General features: G+C 43.4%; 1 protein-coding gene across 1 annotated transcript in view; it reads right to left on the reverse strand.

Annotated features, from left to right (window-relative positions):
* LOC147113559 (myoferlin-like) overlaps positions 1 to 20,198 on the reverse strand; it is a 246,066-nt gene that overhangs the window by 122,638 nt on the left and 103,230 nt on the right. Inside the window, exons 26-33 of the mRNA XM_085996135.1 lie at positions 19,840 to 19,971; positions 18,777 to 18,940; positions 16,468 to 16,582; positions 15,430 to 15,532; positions 9,130 to 9,272; positions 8,553 to 8,726; positions 7,946 to 8,027; positions 7,278 to 7,355 (exon numbers count right to left, since the gene is read on the reverse strand). Of these exons, the coding sequence (XP_085852261.1) occupies positions 7,278 to 7,355; positions 7,946 to 8,027; positions 8,553 to 8,726; positions 9,130 to 9,272; positions 15,430 to 15,532; positions 16,468 to 16,582; positions 18,777 to 18,940; positions 19,840 to 19,971 (991 nt within the window). The remainder of the gene's footprint in view (positions 1 to 7,277; positions 7,356 to 7,945; positions 8,028 to 8,552; positions 8,727 to 9,129; positions 9,273 to 15,429; positions 15,533 to 16,467; positions 16,583 to 18,776; positions 18,941 to 19,839; positions 19,972 to 20,198) is intronic.

The raw sequence follows: 20,198 nt of genomic DNA on the forward strand, positions 1-20,198 counted from the left end.
CCCCCTCGCCTCAGCAGTTAAAAGGCTTGCTGACAATTCACTGTCCCAGCTCACATGAAGAATGGTCACTTAGGCCAGATACCACACACTAGCACACACAACCTGGAAAACCCAAAAACTGACAACTCAAGCACAGTCCCAAGCATAAATCTGCGACGTTTCTTTAGAGTGTAGCGAGGCACAGGCTGGTCATAACTTCAGCTGCAGGTGTATGCAACACTCCAGTTATGTTGTGCAAGACAGAAAAATTCAAGGGTTTTCCTGAAATGGTTTATAGAGTTCCTGAAATGACAAGAGGCACCCTCCCTCACCAGACTGAAATTCCCACCCACAGCGTGCGGTGACATTCAATCCTGGAGGAACAGTAGATGGGAGTTGGATGTGCTACTGGGGCCTTTTGTTGTCTGCCAACACAAACAAGCAGATACTGCCCTCAAATGCTGACCATTTGGTGAAAGACAAACAGTTGATATGCAGCATGAGTTAACACCTTCAGGACAAGCGAGGAGAAAGTTAGATGAACGGAGGGGAAAAAGGATGAGAGAATTTGCAATTGCTATGGAGTTGCGCAATGTTTCTCCTCACAATACAGCCTTCCCTCAAAAATATCCCAAACTAATTTATAACAAAAGATATGCAGCTGGCTAGTAACTGTTGGCCTCCAGCATATACCGTCAAATACTTGGAGGAAGTTCATGACTTATAACTAACTATTTGGTACAGATGGACTGTGGGGTGTATGTAACCTGTTCCACCTTAAGAGAACTACCTTAAGAGATGTACTACTTTCTCTTGGCTGCTGTATACTGTAATACCGGTGGTGACCACACCGGTATATAAGTGTTGTGTAGGGATTTGCTGGGCAGTTCAGCCCTGACCTCCGAATAGTAAAGACCTGTTAAAAGTTATTCTTGTAGTCTGTGTCCAGTGATTGACCATAAGCATAACTGGGACACAGACTCAACAGTGGCGACGAGTCCGATCTTACCCTGCGGCAGTTTTACATCCAAGGCAGCTTCGTCCTCAGAACGGGCGTCAAGAGGAGGCATCCGCCCTCATCATCCTGCTGAGCACAATCGCACGGGAGGAATCGAGAACCCGGGTTAAAAAGAAAAATTCTGACCACGAAGCCCTCCATCAACGACAGGCAGTGATCATCCCTTCTACCACGGTGGTGGGTAAGCCGATCAGCGACACAAGCAGAAAGTCGGCCGCGTTGGCTGTGGAGTAGGGGAGGGAAAACGGAGGAATAAGGGCGGAGAACTCTACCACAGCCGGTAAAAAGGGCCGGGCTGCAATCGAGGCCGAGGCGCGCAGCGACTGGGGCAGCTTAAGGCACGAGAGCCGCGGAGAACTCAAACGCAGCCGGTGTAAAGGACCGGGCTGCAAGGCAAAGCAGCGTCGGGGAATTGAGAACCGCTGGGGAGGCGAGAATGGCAGCAGCAAGGCAATCGCCATTGCAGCCAGCGGGGGAAGAAGGCAAACGCGGGAATCCGCCATTGTAGTCGGCGGGGGAAGAAGACGAGCGCGGGAAAGACCACCAAGCGCGGGAAGCCGCCATTTTAGTAGGCGGGGGAAGAAGACAAGCGCGGGAAGCCACCATTTTGAGAAAGAAAAATTTAAAAAACTTGCAAGGATGCCTAAACATGGGAACATTAATACCTTTGATAGCGATATCGAAGATTGGACCACGTATGTAGAACGCATGGAAGTTTATTGTAAAGCAAATAAGGTACCAGATGATGAGAAAGCACTAACCTTATTAAGCTCAATGGGTGCGAAGACATACGGGCTATTGAAGCACCTTCTATCACCAGATAAACCGGCGGATCAGACTTTCGCGAATATTGTTACTGTCCTGAAAAATCATTTAAACCCCACGCCGCTGATGATAGCGGAACGATTTAAATTTTACAGAAGAACGCAGCTGAAAGACGAAAGCAACGCTGAATTTTTAACTGAACTGCGTAAGCTATCGAAGTACTGTCAGTTTGGAACAGGACTAGCAGATGCGCTGAGAGATAAATTTGTGTGTGGATTGTTAAAAGGAACACAAAAGCGACTGCTCGAGGAGAATGATCTTACGCTTGATAAAGCGGTCACTATTGCAGCATCGCAAGAAGCCGCAGCGAGAGGCACGGCGGAAATGCAGCTACGGTCACCGGAACTCAGCACCAATCAAATGGTCTTGGGTACAGTAAAATGTTATCGTTGTGGAAAGACAACGCACGATCAGAACCAGTGCTGGTTCAAAAATCAGGAATGCAGAAAATGTGGCAGGCTTGGTCACATAGCTAAAGTATGCCGGTCAGGAAAGAAGACCAGCAACAAAAAGTCACCGCAGGAAAAGTACAGAAAGGTACACAAGGTGACAGAGAACAGTTCGAACGAACAGAAGTCAAATTCAGACTCCAGCAGTAATGAACTGGGTAGTCTAAGAGTACACAATGTTGGTAAGGAAGCAGACCTCCAAATAATTTGGGTCACACTTCAGATAGCAGGAGTCCAAGTGAAGATGGAATTGGACACTGGATCGGCATTGACGGTCATGAATAAGCAAGATTACAAAAGGTTATTCCCCTACGGGATACGGAGATTGTATTGAAAACATACACGGGGCAAAGAGTATACCCCATCGGGAAGATAGAGGTAAAGGTGGTCCACAAGGGCAAAGAAAGCCGAGGAATGGACTTATATGTGCTACCTGAGGGAGGTCCACCACTACTGGGACGGGAGTGGATTAGGAAAATAAATATGGACTGGCATCCCTTAAAAGCACCAACGGTAGATTCCGGTAAAAAAGATGTCAAACCTAAACGATTGTCCAGAATATTGGACGATGCTAAAGAGGTGTTCCAACAGGGACTGGGAACACTGAGAGGAATTACGGCAAACATCAAGGTTGAAGAACATGCAAACCCGAAATTTTTCAAAGCCAGACCGGTACCTTATGCGATACGGCCGGCTGTGGAAGCGGAGCTGGAAGGGCTAGAACGTTCAGGAGTACTGTCTAAGGTAGACTGGAGTGAGTGGGCTACGCCCATTGTTCCCGTCATGAAGCGTTCATCGAGCAACAAGCCGGGGGAACCGGGGAAGGTGCGCATCTGTGGAGATTTCAAGATCACTGTTAATCCGGTGCTTCACACGGTGCAGTATCCGCTTCCGCGGATTGAGGATATCTTCGCTTCGTTGTCTGGCGGGAAACACTTCAAGATAGACCTGGCGCAGGCGTACTTACAGATGGAAGTTGAGGAAGAGTCACACCAGTATCTCACGATCAACACGCATTAGAGGCTTGTACCGGTATAATAGACTGGTTTTTGGAGTGGCATCGGCTCCAGCAATTTGGCAGAGGGCCATGGAGCAGGTATTACAGGGAATTCCAGGCACACAATGTTACCTGGACGATATTCTGATTACAGGAGAGGGTGACGAGGAACACCTTGCAAATTTGGAACTGGTGCTCACCAGATTGAAAGAATATGGACTTCGAGTTAATCGCCAGAAATGAGAGTTCTTTCAGAAGCGGATCTCGTACTGTGGTCATGTCATTGACCAGGAGGGGCTTCCTAAGTCTCCTGACAAGATCGAAGCTGTTGTGAAGGCTCCCGCTCCGGATAATGTATCCCAGTTGAGGTCGTTCCTAGGGTTGATGAACTATTACCATAAGTTTCTGCCAAATTTATCCACGGTGCTGCACCCGCTGAATGCTCTTTTGCAGAAGGGAGTACCATGGAAGTGGAGCGAGGACTGTAAGAGGGCCTTTCGCAAAAGCAAGGCATTGATCACCTCAGAGGAAGTGTTGGCTCACTTCAACCCAACGCTGCCTATTCGTTTGGCTTGTGATGCTTCTCCATATGGTATTGGGGCAGTACTCTCACACAAGTTGCCAAATGGCCTGGAGAGGCCAGTCGCGTTCGCATCCAGATCATTGACCTCCGCGGAGCGCAACGCAACTATGCTCAGATAGATAGGGAGGCTCTCAGCCTTGGGAGTAAAGAAGTTTAATCATTACCTGCAGGGCCAAAAGTTTATGCTTCTGACAGACCACCAGCCATTGGTATCCATTTTTAACCCTAAGAAGGGTGTTTCGGTGATGACAGCACAGAGACTCCAGAGATGGTCCCTTTTCCTAAGGGCACATCAATATCAGATTGAATTCAAAGGTACAAAGCAGCATGGTAATGCTGATGGGCTGTCGCGCCTGCCACTACCTACAGAGGAGGAGGCACCGACGGTTGACCCTGTTGAGTTATTTCACTCGACCATCGTCGAATGTTTACCAGTCACCAATGCAAGTATTGAAAGAGAAACCAGGAACGACCCGACACTGTCCTGGGTCTACGAAGTGACAGTGAAGGGATGGCCAGCACATGGTGATCCACTGTTACCGGCATTCTCAGCAAGACGAGAACAGCTGCCCGTCTGTCAAGGAACATTGATGTATGGAACAAGGGTGATTATTCCTCCTAAGTTAAGAGAGAGAGAGTTCTAACTGCATGAAGGTCATCTGGGGGGAGTCAAGATGAAAAGCCTTGCTAGGGCTTATGTGTGGTGGCCGGGTATCGACCAACAGATAGAGGAGCTGACGAAAAGCTGCTCAGGGTGCCAAAAAGTGCAAAATGCACCTCCGATTGCACCGCTGCATCCATGGGAATGGCCTTCAACCCCATGGCAATGTGTACATATTGACTTTGCTGGTCCATTCATGGACTCCATGTTTTTAATTGCGGTGGACGCACATTCTAAATGGCCAGAAGTGATTAAGATGACTACCAGTACCTCGGAAAAGACGATCGCGGTGCTAAGAACGATATTTGCAAGAAATGGATTGCCAGAACAAACATGTTCAGACAACGGACCGCAGTCCATGTCAGAAGAATTCCAGAAATTCATGAAGAAGAATGGGGTGAAACATTATACCTCTGCCCCATATCATCCGGCTACAAACGGGTTGGCCGAGAGATTTGTACAAACGTTCAAAAAAGCGATAAAGGCCATGAGCGAAGATCAGATTCCACTACAACACAAGGTGGACAAATTCCTACTGGCATATCGAAACGCCACTCATGCAGTGACAAACCAAAGTCCTGCCATGATGTTCTATAACAGGAGGTTGCGGTCCAGGTTGGACTTGTTAAAACCAAATGTGCGGAGGGAAGTTGAAAACAAACAGTTCCAGCATATAAATAACAAGGCCACTCGGAGTTTCGAAATAGGACAACCAGTGTTAGCCCGGGACTATAAAAACGAGAAATGGCAATCTGGAACAATTCGGGCCAGACAAGGACCCCTGATGTACACGGTAGATATTGGGGAAAATGTAATACGGCGTCATGCTGACCAACTGGTAGAATCGAGAACAAGGGTCGAACCCATGGTTACGGCAGAGACAACCGTGGAAGAAGTTAGTGAACCTGAAGCATCTACCTCAGAAGTGAATGTACCTGATGATGTCCAATCCATAAGAGACCAACTAGCTGAGTCACCCCAGCAACGAGAATCAGAGACCCCTGAAAGGCGTTATCCAACTCGAATCAGGAGGCCTCCTCAGAGACTGAATCTTTGAACGTCTGTCTGTGATGTTAAATGGGGATATAACTGTTAAGCTAAAAAAAGGGAGGATTGTGGTGTATGTAACCTGTTCCACCTTAAGAGAACTACCTTAAGAGATGTACTACTTTCTCTTGGCTGCTGTATACTGTAATACCGGTGTGGTCACCACCGGTATTACAAGTGTTGTGTAGGGATTTGCTGGGCAGTTCAGCCCTGACCTCCGAATAGTAAAGACCTGTTAAAAGTTATTCTTGTTGTCTGTGTCCAGTGATTGACCATAAGCATAACTGGGACACAGACTCAGACTGCAGCCCACTAAACACTGCAATTTTGTATGACCAGGGTAGGCTAGAATTTCTACCTGTTGATATTTATGGTTGCTTCCATCTCATTGGACATCGAGGAGCAAACATCTTTGGGCTCTGGCATTATCTACAGCTCTTAATCACCCTTATCTGTACAGCAGGTACTTGCTGAACATGACTATTTCCTGTACAAGCGCTCTCAACCCAGTTCCAGAAGTTATTGTTTAGGTCATCTACAGGTCAGCCTTCAATAACCAACTAGTTCAAGGCATTTAACTCTTCTTTTGCCAGCTACTTTTTCATGCAGCAAATTTTTTTTATTTTAAAAAAAATAATAAAAAACAGGAAAATTTGAAAGCTTATTCAAGTAATCCTATTTTATTATAAATGCACCTAGCAACTACTGCCACACAATTGCCTAGAATTGAGAGTCAGGGAGCACAAACTGAAATTTACAGCAGTACTGCATTTGCATTGGACCCCAGAGAAATGCAACAACTTAGAGTTGCAACAGTGACACTTGAGCCTAGATATTCAAAACCTAAAACATGAAGAGTGAGTTTTCTCCCAGGTGTCAGAGTCACAAGGTACCTGCTGCACCTCAGCGTGCAAATGTCTGCTCAATTTTCCTGGCTTAGGCCATTTGCATGGCACAGGTCTGCCCTTGGCTGCACCTTATGCTGGGATTGACTGGTTGAAACAGGAGCATAACTCTACACCCAAGAGTCCAGTCACCAGCATCCAGGCCTATTAGAGCAGCAGCAGCCAGAAGGCCCAAAGATTGCACTGGGGATCAAAAAGTTAGTTACATTCTGTCTCCTTTATCTTTGAGATGCTGCAGGACACCCTACAAACACCTCTTCCTGCCTTATTAGCATCCTTAGTGCCCCTATAGCAAGTTATTTTGCAAAACCCTAGAAATCCCAGGGTGATGTAGTGGAGGCACGGACCGGAGGCAACAAGTCTCCGTGCCCATGTCCTCCTCCCTGGACCTGGGAACTGAGCACACCCCACACTCACTATATAAACTTTACAATAGTATTTGTAAAGATCTAGTCGCATGTTAAAAAAGAGAACACGGAAACAATTTCTTGTTAAAAAGATCCTGAACTGAAGGATTGGAGACAAGTGATCAAAAGCGTGGCAGAGCTATGGTTGAACTCCCGCACTTTCCATTTTGTACTGGAGGTTTTACTACAGTAGATCAGCTACTCCTTTCTGTAGAATTAATTCTCAGAATTTACACATTAGTGGTAGCACATCACTACTGTGGGATAGAATACCCACAAAGAAGACAGGGTCAAGTTTTTAAAAAATATACATCCAAGACATTTGGGAGCTCAGATACAGAACATGACAATATTTCTAACAGTTTGTTAAATAAACTTTACTGGATGAAGTTCGACAAGCACATACCTGAAAAGCTGTCTTTGTCCATCGCAACTATGGCTCTTGCTTGATAAACATAGCAACGAAGGTGATAGATTAAAGGCCCTGGAATAAAACACCAGCATTACCAAAAGGGTGCTCTAGTCTAGATTACGCTCCTAAATTAAGTGTCAGTGTGAATCCAGCATGAAGGCCCAAACTGATACTGAAGTGAAGCAGAAAAAAAACTCCTCCTCTGGAGAGCCCCACCCTGCTTTGCTCCACTGGTTGGTCAAGCCCCAACTCCAGATTCAGCCAGCATCTACATTATAACTAATACTGGTGCAAAGTGAAGCACACACACGCACGCACGCATATAAATTGAAGAGCAAAAGTAAATGGGAATAGCCTAGTGCTTAAAATACACATTTTTATTCAATATCTATCAGGGTAAATACAGTAGCTTTAAAACATTATTACAAATTGGGAAAAACAGGAAGACAGAGATTTCTGGGTAATGGTGCAGTGGAGAGGGAAGAGGAGGCAGCGATGGGAGAAGCACAAAACACACAGTATTCAGGCGTTAGTGAAAGACATTAGTTTTGGTGAATAATTTCACAGGAAGATCAGCCTTTACTCTGCCACACAACTATTGGTGGAAGATACAGTCTATGGCATTGTGGCAGGATGCTCAGAACAGTGGGGTTTTTACTTACGGTCAAACACACAGGAGATCATGGGGGCACTTGCTCCGAACACAGATTCTGTAGTTGGTGATTCCTCACCAGAAGCTGGAGCCTTAAAAAGACAGAACAAACCACAAAAGATATCTTTAGGGTCATTTATTTTGCCCAGACAGCTCCACTCCATAGCCACATCACACAAAGGAAGTGAAATTTTCATGTCAAACTTTGAAAACATTACATAATGCAAAAGCAAATATACACCCACAAATCTTGGAATACACCAGTTACAACTACAGGTGAACATTGCAAAATGTTGTTTGTGCTGAAATGGCTATGAAGCAATACAATAATCCTTGTTGCACAGCTCACTAGATCCTTAGAAAGCTGAATAAATTTTTTTTGTTTGGAAGTAAAGTACTACATCTTGCACCACATGGAATAAACCAAGTATAGAAAATTGCATTAATTAAAAAAAAATTGCACAAATTAACAGATTAGAACAGTTAACCTTTGTGAGAACGACAGTTCCTGATCTAGTGCTACCCCATCCAGTAATTTAACTAACTACAAGAATATGCAAGTTTTACAGACAGAGAAGGTGTTACCTAGTTTAAAAAAAAGAGATCCCAATACTTACAAGAGCACCTTCGAGTTTGAAGACTGCTGCAGCCCCAAGTCGTCCAGATGGGGCCATTTTTCTTCTCCATCTTCTGCGTCTGTAAGTATCTGATTTCCGCTGCTTTAAGTGAAAGTTCCAGCCGATCAGAGATGCATATTCCCACCCTTCGGAACCCTGGTCAGGCGATTTGCTCTGCAAGTTGGAAGCAAGTCAAAGCCAACAGAAAATGCAAAATATCAGCAACAGATAGTGACGTTTTAGATTAACAATATTGCCAATATGCTGCTGTTGCTATTTTAGGTTTTATCACTAGAATTAACTTGGTTTCTGCAGCTAAAAGCACACATCCAGTAACATAATGAACTACATGAATATACAAGTTTCACAGACAGGAGGTCAGAGGGGAAAGCATCCAAATATAAATCATGGAACAAAAATTGATTTTTAGGAGAAATATTTCAATGGACTATTTCTACAATCCAAGAGCTTTAGGATCACACCCAAACCCTTTCAGCACGATAGGCAGCTTTGACATCACCCTACTGCTTGTTGCAACTTTCAAACAACACAGTTTCTACAGACTGTCAGAACTCACCTTTGATGGCAGTTCAGTTTGCTGACTGTCTCTCTTGCGCCGTCGCACCCAGCGCCTACGCTTGTGGGTATGATACATTTTCTCTGTTGAGACCCAGGATTTGGGTTTGTCATCTGGGGGTATTGTTATTCCGTACTCCCAACCTGCAATGTATAGAAGTGGGGGAAAAAAAATTGGAAAAAATGACAAAATGGATCCAAGATTTTAAAACTCACCAACAATTTTGAAACAGTAGCAAGTTACAAAAGTCACACACAGTTTGGAAAGCAGAGTTATTCCATCATGTTTGTCATGGTATTAGGAGGGTGAAGGCAACTCCGTGCAGATTGGGTCTCCCACCGTTTTCAAGCGAGGAGAACAAAATGTGATAAGTGAACTTAATTATGAATTACGGTGTAAGATAAAACCAAGGTTATTGATTTGTCACAGCATGACAGACCATGACAAATCCTGTGATTTGTTACCTAACTTGAGAAGCAAAAATTTTTTTTTTTTTTTTTTTTTTTTTTTTTTAAATTCCACTTTTCTGGAAATTAGAAAAATCTGCAATAAAACAAGAGAAACAAACTTGAGTGGGGTTCTGTACTGTAACAGCAGTAGCCATTAAGATACCGTTTGGTTTGAGCCATGCCAGTGCTGGCAGCTCCTGATGTGCGCAGCCAGTGGCAGCTCCGGAGTAAACTTGCCAGATTTGCCATTTGCTGGTGGTCTTTCTGGCCTTTGTGAATCTGTCACGTTTCCTTTGGGACAGTACCCCTCCAAGTCACACACCATCCTGACTTAGAAATATATTGCTGATCCTTCATCACTGGCTCAAAATCCTGGAACTCCCTAACAGCACTGTGGGAGTACCTTCACCACATGGACTGCAGCAGTTCAAGAAGCCGGCTCACCACCACCTTCTCGAGGGCAATTAGGGATGGGCAATAAATGCTGGCCTCACCAGCGACACCCACATCCTATAAACGAATAAAAAAAAAAGCTGGGATTGTTCTCCTTGGAGCAGAGAAGGTGAAGGAGAGATTTAATAGAGCTATTCAAATGTCTTCACTGGCAGGAGGGTCAGTAACTAGAGGATAAAATCGGCAAGAGAACCAAAGGCAAGATGAGAATTTTTTTTTAAGCAAGTTATGATCTGGAATGCACAGCCTGAAAGGGCAATGGAAGCAGATTCAATAGGGAATTGGATAAATACTTGAAAGGAAAAATCTGCAGAGCTACGGGGAAAGAACAGGGGAGCGGAGCTGGCACAGGCACAATGGGCCAAATGGCCTCCTTCTGTGCTGTACCATTCTATGAAGTGCACGAGACAAAAGCCTGTGGCACTAGCAGGGCAAAAAATATAAAAGCTACTGCCAGTGTGCCATACAGCCCTCACGGATACATTAGCACCACCAACACACTACAGTTGATCCCACTTAAATATTTCTACTATTTAATAAAAACCATGATTCACAACCAAAATAGTGTTGAGTAGCAAAGGTTAAAACAAATCCCACTAGAATTGTTGCATTACCTCCCTTCAAGAAAAAGGATGCTATTCAACAGCACTTTCTTGAATGCAGTTCTGCCCTGTAATTTTTGGGTAAATTTCCCCATGACAAATCATTAGGGTTAGGTATGAATCATACAATAGTACAACACAGGAGGCCATTCTGTCCAGAGTCTCTGCCAGCTCTTTCGAAGAGCAATCCAGTTAGTCCCACTCCCCCGCTCTTCCCCATATCCCTGCAATTTTTTTCCTTCAAGTATTTATCCAGTTTTCTTTTGAAGGCTACTATTGAATGCGTCAACCACCATCAGGCAGTGCATTCCAAATCCTAACCACTCTTCTAAAAAGGTTTTTCCTCATGTCGCCTCTGGTTCTTTTACCAATCACCTTAAACCTGTGCCCTCTGGTTATTGACCCTCCCGCTATGGGAAACAGTTTCTCTTTATTTACTCTCTCTAAATCCTTCATGATTATCTCAAATCTCCTCTTGGCCTTCTCTGCTCCAAGGACAACAACCCCAGCGTCTCCAGTCTATACACACAACTGTAATGCCTCATCCCTGGAACCATTCTAATAAATCTCTTCTGCACCCTCTCCAAAGCCTTCACATCCTTCCTGAAGTGCAGTGCCCAGAATTGGACACAATGCTCCAGCTGGGGCTAAACTAGTATTTTATAAAGGTTTAGCATAACTTCCTGGCTTTTATACTCTATGCCTCTATTTATAAAGCCCAGGATCCCATATACTTTATTAACTGCTTTGTTAACCTGTCCTGCCACCTTCAAAGATTTGTGCACAAACACTCCTTGGTGTCCCTTTTCTTCCACCCCCTTTAAAATTGTACCATTCAGCTTGTATTGTCTCATTCTTCCTACCAAAATGCACCACCTCACACTTTACTGCATTGAATTTCATCTGCCATGTGTCCACCCATTCCAGCAGCTTGTCTATATCCTCTTGAAGTCTATAACCATCTTTCTCACGGTTTACTGCATTTCCAAGTTTCAGGGCATCTGCAAATTTCAAAATTGCAACCTGTATCCCCAAATCCAAGTCATTAAATGTACATCATAAACAGCAGCAGTTCTAGTACTGATCCCTGGGGAAACATAGAAAATAGGAGCAGGAGTAGGCCATTCGGCCCCTCGAGCCTGCTCCGCCATTTAATGAGATCATGGCTGATCATCCAAATTCAGTACCCTGTCCCTGCTTTCTCCCTATATCCCTTTAGCCTTAAGAAATATATCTAACTCCTTCTTCAATATATTTAATAAGTTGGCCTCAACTGCCTTCTGTGGTAGAGAATTCCACAGGTTCACCACTCTCTGGGTGAAGAAATTCCTCCTCCTCTCTGTCCTAAATGGCTTACCCCTTATCCTTAGACTGTGAACCCTGGTTGGGGACTCCCCCCGCCATCGGGAACATCCTTCCTGCATCTAGTCTGTCTAGCCCTGTTAGAATTTTATAAGTTTCAATGAGCTCCCCGCTCATTCTTCTAAACTCGTGAATAAGCGCCTAATCGACCCAATCTCTTTTCATATGTCATTCTTGCCATCCCAGGTATCAGTCTGGTGAATCTTCGCTACACCCCCTCCATGGCAAGAACATCCTTCCTCAGATAAGGCGACCAAAACTATACACAATACTCAAGGTGTGGTCTCACCAAGGCCCTTTACAACTGCAGCAAGACATCCTTGCACTTGTACTCGAATCCTCTCGCTATGAAGGCCAACATACCATTTGCCTTCTTAACCGCCTGCTGCACCTGCATGCTTACCTTCAGCGACTGGTGCACAAGGACACCCAGGTCTCGTCATACTTCCCCTTTTCCCAATCTATTGCCGTTCAGATAATAATCTGTCTCCCTGTTTTTGCCACCAAAGTGGATAACCTCGCATTTATCCACATTATACTGCATCTGCCCAATCACCCAACCTGTCCAAATCATACTGGAGTTTCTCGGCATCCTCCTCACAGCACACATGCCCACCCAGCTTTGTGTCATCTGCAAACTTGAGATATTACATCTAGTTCCTTCATCTAGATCATTAATATATATAGTCAATAGCTGGGGTCCTAGCACCGATCCCTGCGGTACCCCACTAGTCACTGCCTGCCACTCGGAAAAAGAGCAGTTTATTCCAACTCTCTGCTTCCTTTCTGCCAACCAGTTCACTATCGAAGTCAGTACCTTTCCCCCAATCCCATGTGCTTTAACTGTGCACGCCAATCTCTTATGCGGGACCTTATCGAAAGCCTTCTGAAAGTCCAAATACACCACATCCACTGGTTCTCCCTTATCTATTCTACCAGTTACATCCTCAAAAAATTCCAGTAGATTAGTCAAACACGATTGACCTTTTGTAAATCCATGTTGACTTTGTCCGATCCTGTCACTGTTTTCCAAGTGCTCTGCTATTACATCTTTTATAATGGACTCTAGCATTTTCCCCCACTACCGATGTCAGGCTTACCAGTCTAGAATTCCCTGTTTTCTCTCTACCACCTTTTTTGAATAGTGGGGTTACATTAGCTACCCTTCAATCCATGGGAACTGTTCCAGAATTCTATCATATTAGGATTGCTCCTCCCCAAGGAGCCTCACAGAACAGTGTTAATTAATCCTCTCTCATTACATAATACCCAGTCTAAGATGGCCTGATTTCTAGTCGGTTCCTCGACATTTTGGTCCAGGAAACCATCCCGTATACAGTCTAGGAATTCCTCCTCCACATTACTACCAATTTGGTTAGCCCAATCTATACGTAGATTAGTCACCCATGATAACTGCTGTGCCCTTATTGCACACGTGTCTAATTTCCCGTTTAATGCCACCCCCAACCTCAGCATTACTGTTTGGGGGGTCTGTATACAACTCCCACTAATGTTTTCTGCCCCTTGGTATTTCTCAGCTCTACCCATACAGATTCCACATCATCAGAGCTAATATCGTTCTTTACTATTGTTAATCTCCTCTTTAACCAGCAATGCTACCCCACCTCCTTTTCCTTTTTGCCCATCCTTCCCGAATATTGAATTTCCAGCCTTGGTCACCCTGAAGCCATGTCTCCGTAATTCCAATTACATCATATCCGTTTACATCTATTTGCGCAGCTAATTCATCCACCTTATTACGAATGCTCCTCGCAGTAAGACACAAAGCCTTCAGGCTTGTTTTTAAACACTTAGACTTTTTAGAATTATTATTTACTGTAGCCCTGTTTGATTTGCACCCTTGATTTCTCTACATTCCACTTTTGCTTTTCTACTTCCCGTCTTTTGTTTCTATCCTCGCTTCCCTTTCCTCTGTCTCCCTGCACATGTTCCCAACTCCCTGCCATTTTAGTTTAAACCTTCAACAAACACTAGTAAACACTCCCCCTAGGATATCGGTCCCAGTCCCGCCCAGGTGCAGAACATCACTGTACACCTCCCTCCAGTCCAAAACCACAACGGTTTTCTATCCCGTAGCCAATTTTGCATCCCTACTGCCCCTTTTATCCCATGGGCTTTAACTTTGCTAACAAGCCTAAATATGTGGCACTTCATCAAATGCCTTTTGAATGTCCATATTCACATCAACTGCACTGCCCTCATCCACCCAATCCTAGCGCATCAAAAATCTCAATCAAGTTAGTCAAACACATATGGCAGAAGAATCATTTGTTAAATTTATCAGCTCCAAACCAATAATGCTTTAAGCAGTTTAACAGGTACAGCAAGATTCATTAATCACTAGTTCCTGGGCTAGTGTGGGATGAGCACCCAATATTTCTATTTTGGGCACCAACACATCTCTATAACACTGCATGCACAATTTTATATTTAGAAAAAGCTTCGCAAAGCAGAACATGCCATAAAAAACCTCCAATACAGATTCAGGCCAACTCAAAACATGCAAGAGGCTGCTAAGGGTTTTTCATCAGACCAAGATTACTGAGTTTTAAATCAATTTACAAACATTTCTTCACATCAGCATAATTGTGTCAGTAAGTACTTTCAATGCCTCATGGTTTCCGTGTTAATTGAACTCATTGCGAGCAGCCCTCCACAAATTCCCAACAATCGGAGTTTGGGTTTTATCGTGGTTGGCTCTACACTCAGTATCCAAGACCACCTGCATTTTGTCCAGATGCAACAAATGGCAACAGAAACATGCTCTGCCCAACCTTAGCCAGCCACAAAGACATCCTACACAATTACTTCACGTAGCATTATCTAGTAAACAGATCAAAGCATTTGGCTTACACACCAAAACAGGCACAAAATGATCTTTTAAAAAGTTTGTCAGCAGTGTTACAAGAAATGCAACATCTCACAGGTAACGTTGTTCAGCTGGTGCTTTGAAATCATGCACTTGCAAATTATTAAGTCTTAAAAAGTACATTTACAGGTGAAACAACTATACAGAATTGAGGATGCAGCATATTGAATAAAAGGATGGCACTTGACCCATCAACATGACTAATCAATGAGAAGGAACTAACATTAAAAAGGTTATTATTGAGGTATCTGAACTTTAAAGATATGGTTACATCCCAATATTTCCATTTTTGAAACTATTGCAAAGTGATGAAAGGAAATGATAAAGATTGGGTTGAAAATAAAATTCTTTAGATAGCTTGTTACTACTTTAGATGGACACCAGTGGAAGATAAACTCTTTCTCCCCTTTTCTCTTCCTGCTTTTCACCTCAAAACATTTATTGCAAGTTAAGAGGAAATTTATTTTAAAAATCCAGCCTGGAACAATTAAACAAGAAACATTTTCCCCACATACAACAGTAGGTTGATATCAAAAAAAATCACCTCTCTCATCCACAGCTCGATTGACATCATACTCCCACTCCGCCACCCAACGCCAGCCAGGTGGAACCTCAATCTCCTCTTTTGACAAAGACTTTTCACCATTCTATTAAAGAAAATAAAAGCAATCCTTAAGGAACTCTTAGCTAAACAGGATTAGAAAGAGCCTTAGTTAGTAAATTGTATAGTCACAAAAGTTGACTTCAAGTTAGTAGTGTATAATTTCTTAAAAGCATTAAATAAGAAAACCATAATACAAAAGGTAACCAAGTGCACAGAAAGACTTGCAGAAATTGCATTAGGCTATCTGTCGGCAAATGGTTTCAGAGCTTGGTTCAAGCAGTTGTCAACTTAGTATTTAAATTTCAGTTTGCAAATGACCAAGCCGCAGGTAGCAACACTGTCGGAGTACGAGCAACGCTGCCCCAAGGTCTGTCATTAGTATTCTGGGAAAATATTTTGAATGAATGTGTGTTCAGGTACACCTGTAACAGTATTTGTATTCTTGGTATGAACATCTCTCCTGGCCCAGTAACACTGCACAGGGTGGTGCAGTAGCTTGTAAATCTGTAATAATGTATGGGTCTATTCACAGTCTGCTAAAAACAGTCACTTTTCAAACGATTGCAAGAGTTGAAGAGCTCATGGGATCATTAAATCATTAACTACACCAGTGGCACAGGGGCCAGGTGAGCTTTATTAAAAACACACGTGTGGGTTGCATGGTTTGTGCAGTGAGACAGCTTACTCAATCGGGGTTTGAACTTACACCCATGCCAGACTAGCAGCATTTCCAGGTTCCCCACAATTATAATGCAACACTCAAAATCCAATTCAAATAAAAGCAGATTAATAAGTTTAGGACCTTGAAATATTGCTTTAAATGTTACTAAGTCTTATCCAACTACAGATGGCGAACACGCCATCACTGTGCAAGAGAACTCTCACTCTTGGTTGATAGCTTTCCCTTAATTGCATGATTTATGTCACATACGATTGTAGTGCAATAAATGCAGACACTGGAAATATTACAATACGCACCAGATCAGTGTAAGGCTCCTCTGCTACTTTCCATTCACCTCCAGGATAGCTGGTGTTATTTTCATAAACTTCATCAATAAATTCTGTGTGACCAGCATCAGCTTCTGTTAGCAAACTATTCGCAAAAAAAAAAGCCAAGTTATGGTATATTTTATTCTATAGGAAACGCAAATCTTTTTCTTTACACTATTTATCTTGCCTCTCCTCTACCCTTCATTTGGTCTAAAGCAGGGGTTCTCAACAGCAGATCTGCAAGAGGGTTTCAGGGGGGTCTGGCATATTCCAGGATTTAAAAAAAAAGAAAAAATACACCATCGTGTAAAGGTGGGATCGAGCAGAGAAAACTGGCAGCTCTGGTCCAGACTTGAACCTCTGTTTCTCCGCCCAATCATCTGTGTGACGACAGTGACAGCTGCCGCTGAACCCAGGCCCCCGCTTGCTGAGAAGGGAGACACAGCTGGTCTCGGTCTTCTGCTCTCCTCTCGCCAGGTCCCACTGTAGACTCTAAAGGGCTTGCCCACCGCTCCCATTCCTCAATGGAAGTGAATGAGTGCACTGCTGGCTCTGGTCCCAGTAGTGGCACTGGTGGGGTAGCATTGGCATCATTCCTCCCCTCTGACAGATTATTCATCCAGACCAAAGGAAAGTGGGAGTGGTGGGGAGGTGGGAAGAGGGGAAAAAAAAATTCCCAATAGGGCTGGAAAAGTCAATTAAGAACTAGTGTCTACAGGGAGGTTTTAAAGTTACCAGAGGCAAGAGAGTTTCCTAAAGATACAGGAAAAAGGAAAAAAATAGATCTTGCCCAAATCAAATGTTTCAAACTTCAAGCAAAAAGAAACCAGCCCTGAACAAATGCAGCAACAAAAAATCAGAAGGAAACCATGGAGGACTGGAGGCGAGATGTTAGAAACTGGGGAAGAGGCATGGTTCGTCAGTTCAAAGCTGGAGAGTAAGTAAGCCTCTGGCTAGTTGAGGAATTTTCCACTCCTCTGCAAGGCTGTAGAAGTGAGAGTCCAACAATAACAATTAATAAGTTGGTCAGACTTTAGAAGCAGCAATCTAGAGCCATTATTCTGTTTTCCATTTATAAGATTCCATTAGAATTGAACCCTTACATTTTTAATCTATGGAAAATTAGATTTTCAGTTCGGTTTTGACAAAGGCTAAAAATCATTTCCTAGGTGGGGTGGATCATTGCACTTGGTTCTAATCAGCACCAGTAAGTGTAGAATACAGAGAGGTAGTATTTTAAATATTAGTTTTTCAAAATCAGCACAAGTGGAGATAAAAAATGTATCCTTCCTAAACATCTATGAAGTGCTCATTAAATGGGAAGAATACTAATTGAGCTTCAATATTTCTGTTCTATGCCACCCACATTCTGTCCCACACTAACTCCTACTTGCCCATTACCCCATTTCTCAACCCGCCTCCACTGGCTCCCTGGCCTCCTAATGCACAGAATTCAAAATCTTCATTTACAAATCTTCCCACGGCCCCAACTCACCAACCTTCTCCAACAGAATGTTCAGTCCAATGTCCATCCTTCCCTCCCTCTGCTGCATCACCGTGGCAGAGGTGTCGGCCACCTCAGCCCGATTCTCAAACAGCTTATAGGGGTTTAGGAAGGGAGTTCCAATCTCTCCCTTCCTTTAAAAGCTTCCTCAAAATCTCACTTCAAAATATCTCTAATTATGCCATCAATCATCTCTCCTAAATCAGCTACTATTGTTTCCCATCCCTTTCTCCTCTCGATCAGCTTGACACATTTAATATTAAATACACTGGATAAATACAAGTTACTTATTACTCCACACTATCAGAAACACCAATGCCACTTCTTGAACTGTATCTTGTGTGGTTTGCTGCCACCAGCTGGCAGTGCACTGGCATAACCAGAATGGTTTCAAATTAGTTTATTCAGGCGCACTTCTAGTACAACTGATGAAAACATGGTCAGTGAATGCCCCCTTCTGGGTAGAAGAGTTAAGTGCAGTAGCGAGAGGCAGCAAGAGGTGGTTTTCCTTAAATGGGAAAAGTTCCGTGGGGGGGGGGATACAACGATGAGTATTTGGCCATGTTGGACAGGGGAGGGGGAACTTAACAGACAACCTGCTGCTGCTCAGGGAGGGGTGAAAAAAAAGGAAACAGACAACCTGCTGCTGCTCAGGGAGGGAGATACAGGTGCACAGGAGTGTAAAATATTCTAACACATTGCTTTACTTCAGTAAATTATTTTTCTAATTTAGGCCAAAGCACGAGAGTTATTGGAGCCAATAAATATTTAGATTTAAAAAAAAAAGTCTGACCTTCTTTCAGGATCAACAAACCAGTCGCCTTCCCATTCCCACCCTCTCGGGGGCATGAAGCTTTCCCTCTTCAGTTTTATTTTGCCAGTTACATCAGAAAACTTGTAGCGACCCACAAGCCCACCAGTGCCCCATTTGCCCAGTATCTGTGCTTGGTTTTCATACTATATTCAAAGAAAAAAGATTAACAGGCATAAAAAGTGGGTAAAGGAACATTAAATGCCTACCCCTAATTTGAGACATTTGCCAAGTGTAAATTTAAGATGTGTATAATGAGAGCAATTATTCATTAAGAGAGGAAGTAAGTAACTTAGTCATTGAAAAAAAATGTATCCGTGTCTGGTTAAGCACAAACAGATTAAATAAAATACTGTATATCTTACACAAACAAAATGATTAAGCACCAGGACAAATTCAAGAGCTCAAGAGTCCAAGAGCTAAAACTACATGGGACTGGTGGCCCAAATTAATAAAAAAGATATTATATAGAAAGTGTGCGAGCTGCTCCCAGGCCTCTGACAATGGTGCACCTGACATGAGAGCACAACCAAGACCACAGTTAAATCTATCTTTTGATTTTCCTTCCCTCACTGCAAGGAGATGACATGAATACTGCCCATGACAAAAAAGTCCAAAATGGCAAACTGTGGGCTTCAATGCGAAGGAAGAAACATATTGGGAGCGACGTCTACCACACCACTTGGATTAAAAATGTTGTATAGCGCAACTACAGTAGGGCCAAGTTAACTCCCCTCGACTGGCCAATGTGATGTAGGAATGTGGAATCCCATTGACGTTCAATGCACAACATTGAAAATAGCTTTTCTTGCTTCCCCCCACAAATTCAGCAGCATTCCCAATTGTGTGAGGGGACTGTTGTATAATGACAGAGAATTTAGTGACTAAAGGTCTGGAGTCCTGCCCATTGATGAGGGAAAAGTCATGTGCCACATAGGTACAGTACTGGACAGGTATTTCTATTCTACATTTACAATGTCCTATCTGCAACTTTGTATTAACTCATTCTACTGCAAAGGAATAAAAAAACATGCTTCTGGTTTACCAATTCAGAAAATACACTGAAGTTTCCTTCCGAAAAGCTGTTGAATTTGCTCTCAACAGCAGAGAGTCCAAGCCAAAAGCGGACACGTAACTGAGTTGGAATTTTGGAATCTCTGCGCTTGCCTTGCACGTACTAGAAGAACAGAAGTAAGGGTTAGCCTGTCTGAACATTTTCTTTAAAACCAAACACATTCTGAATCGTCAATGTACCAATTATCTGGTACCATATTGTGATCACTAAGATTTATTTAAATTAATCATAATCTTCAAAAATCCTACCTCAGTAGTCAATGACATTGTGGTATGGTAGTGACCGACACAAACCAGGTTTGGTCTTTGCGGAGTTAACTTATTTCAGGT

The sequence above is a fragment of the Somniosus microcephalus genome, chromosome 8 (genome assembly GCF_052327205.1).
Source record: "Somniosus microcephalus isolate GS21.2 chromosome 8, FLI_Smic_1.0, whole genome shotgun sequence".
Classification (NCBI taxonomy): domain Eukaryota; kingdom Metazoa; phylum Chordata; class Chondrichthyes; order Squaliformes; family Somniosidae; genus Somniosus; species Somniosus microcephalus.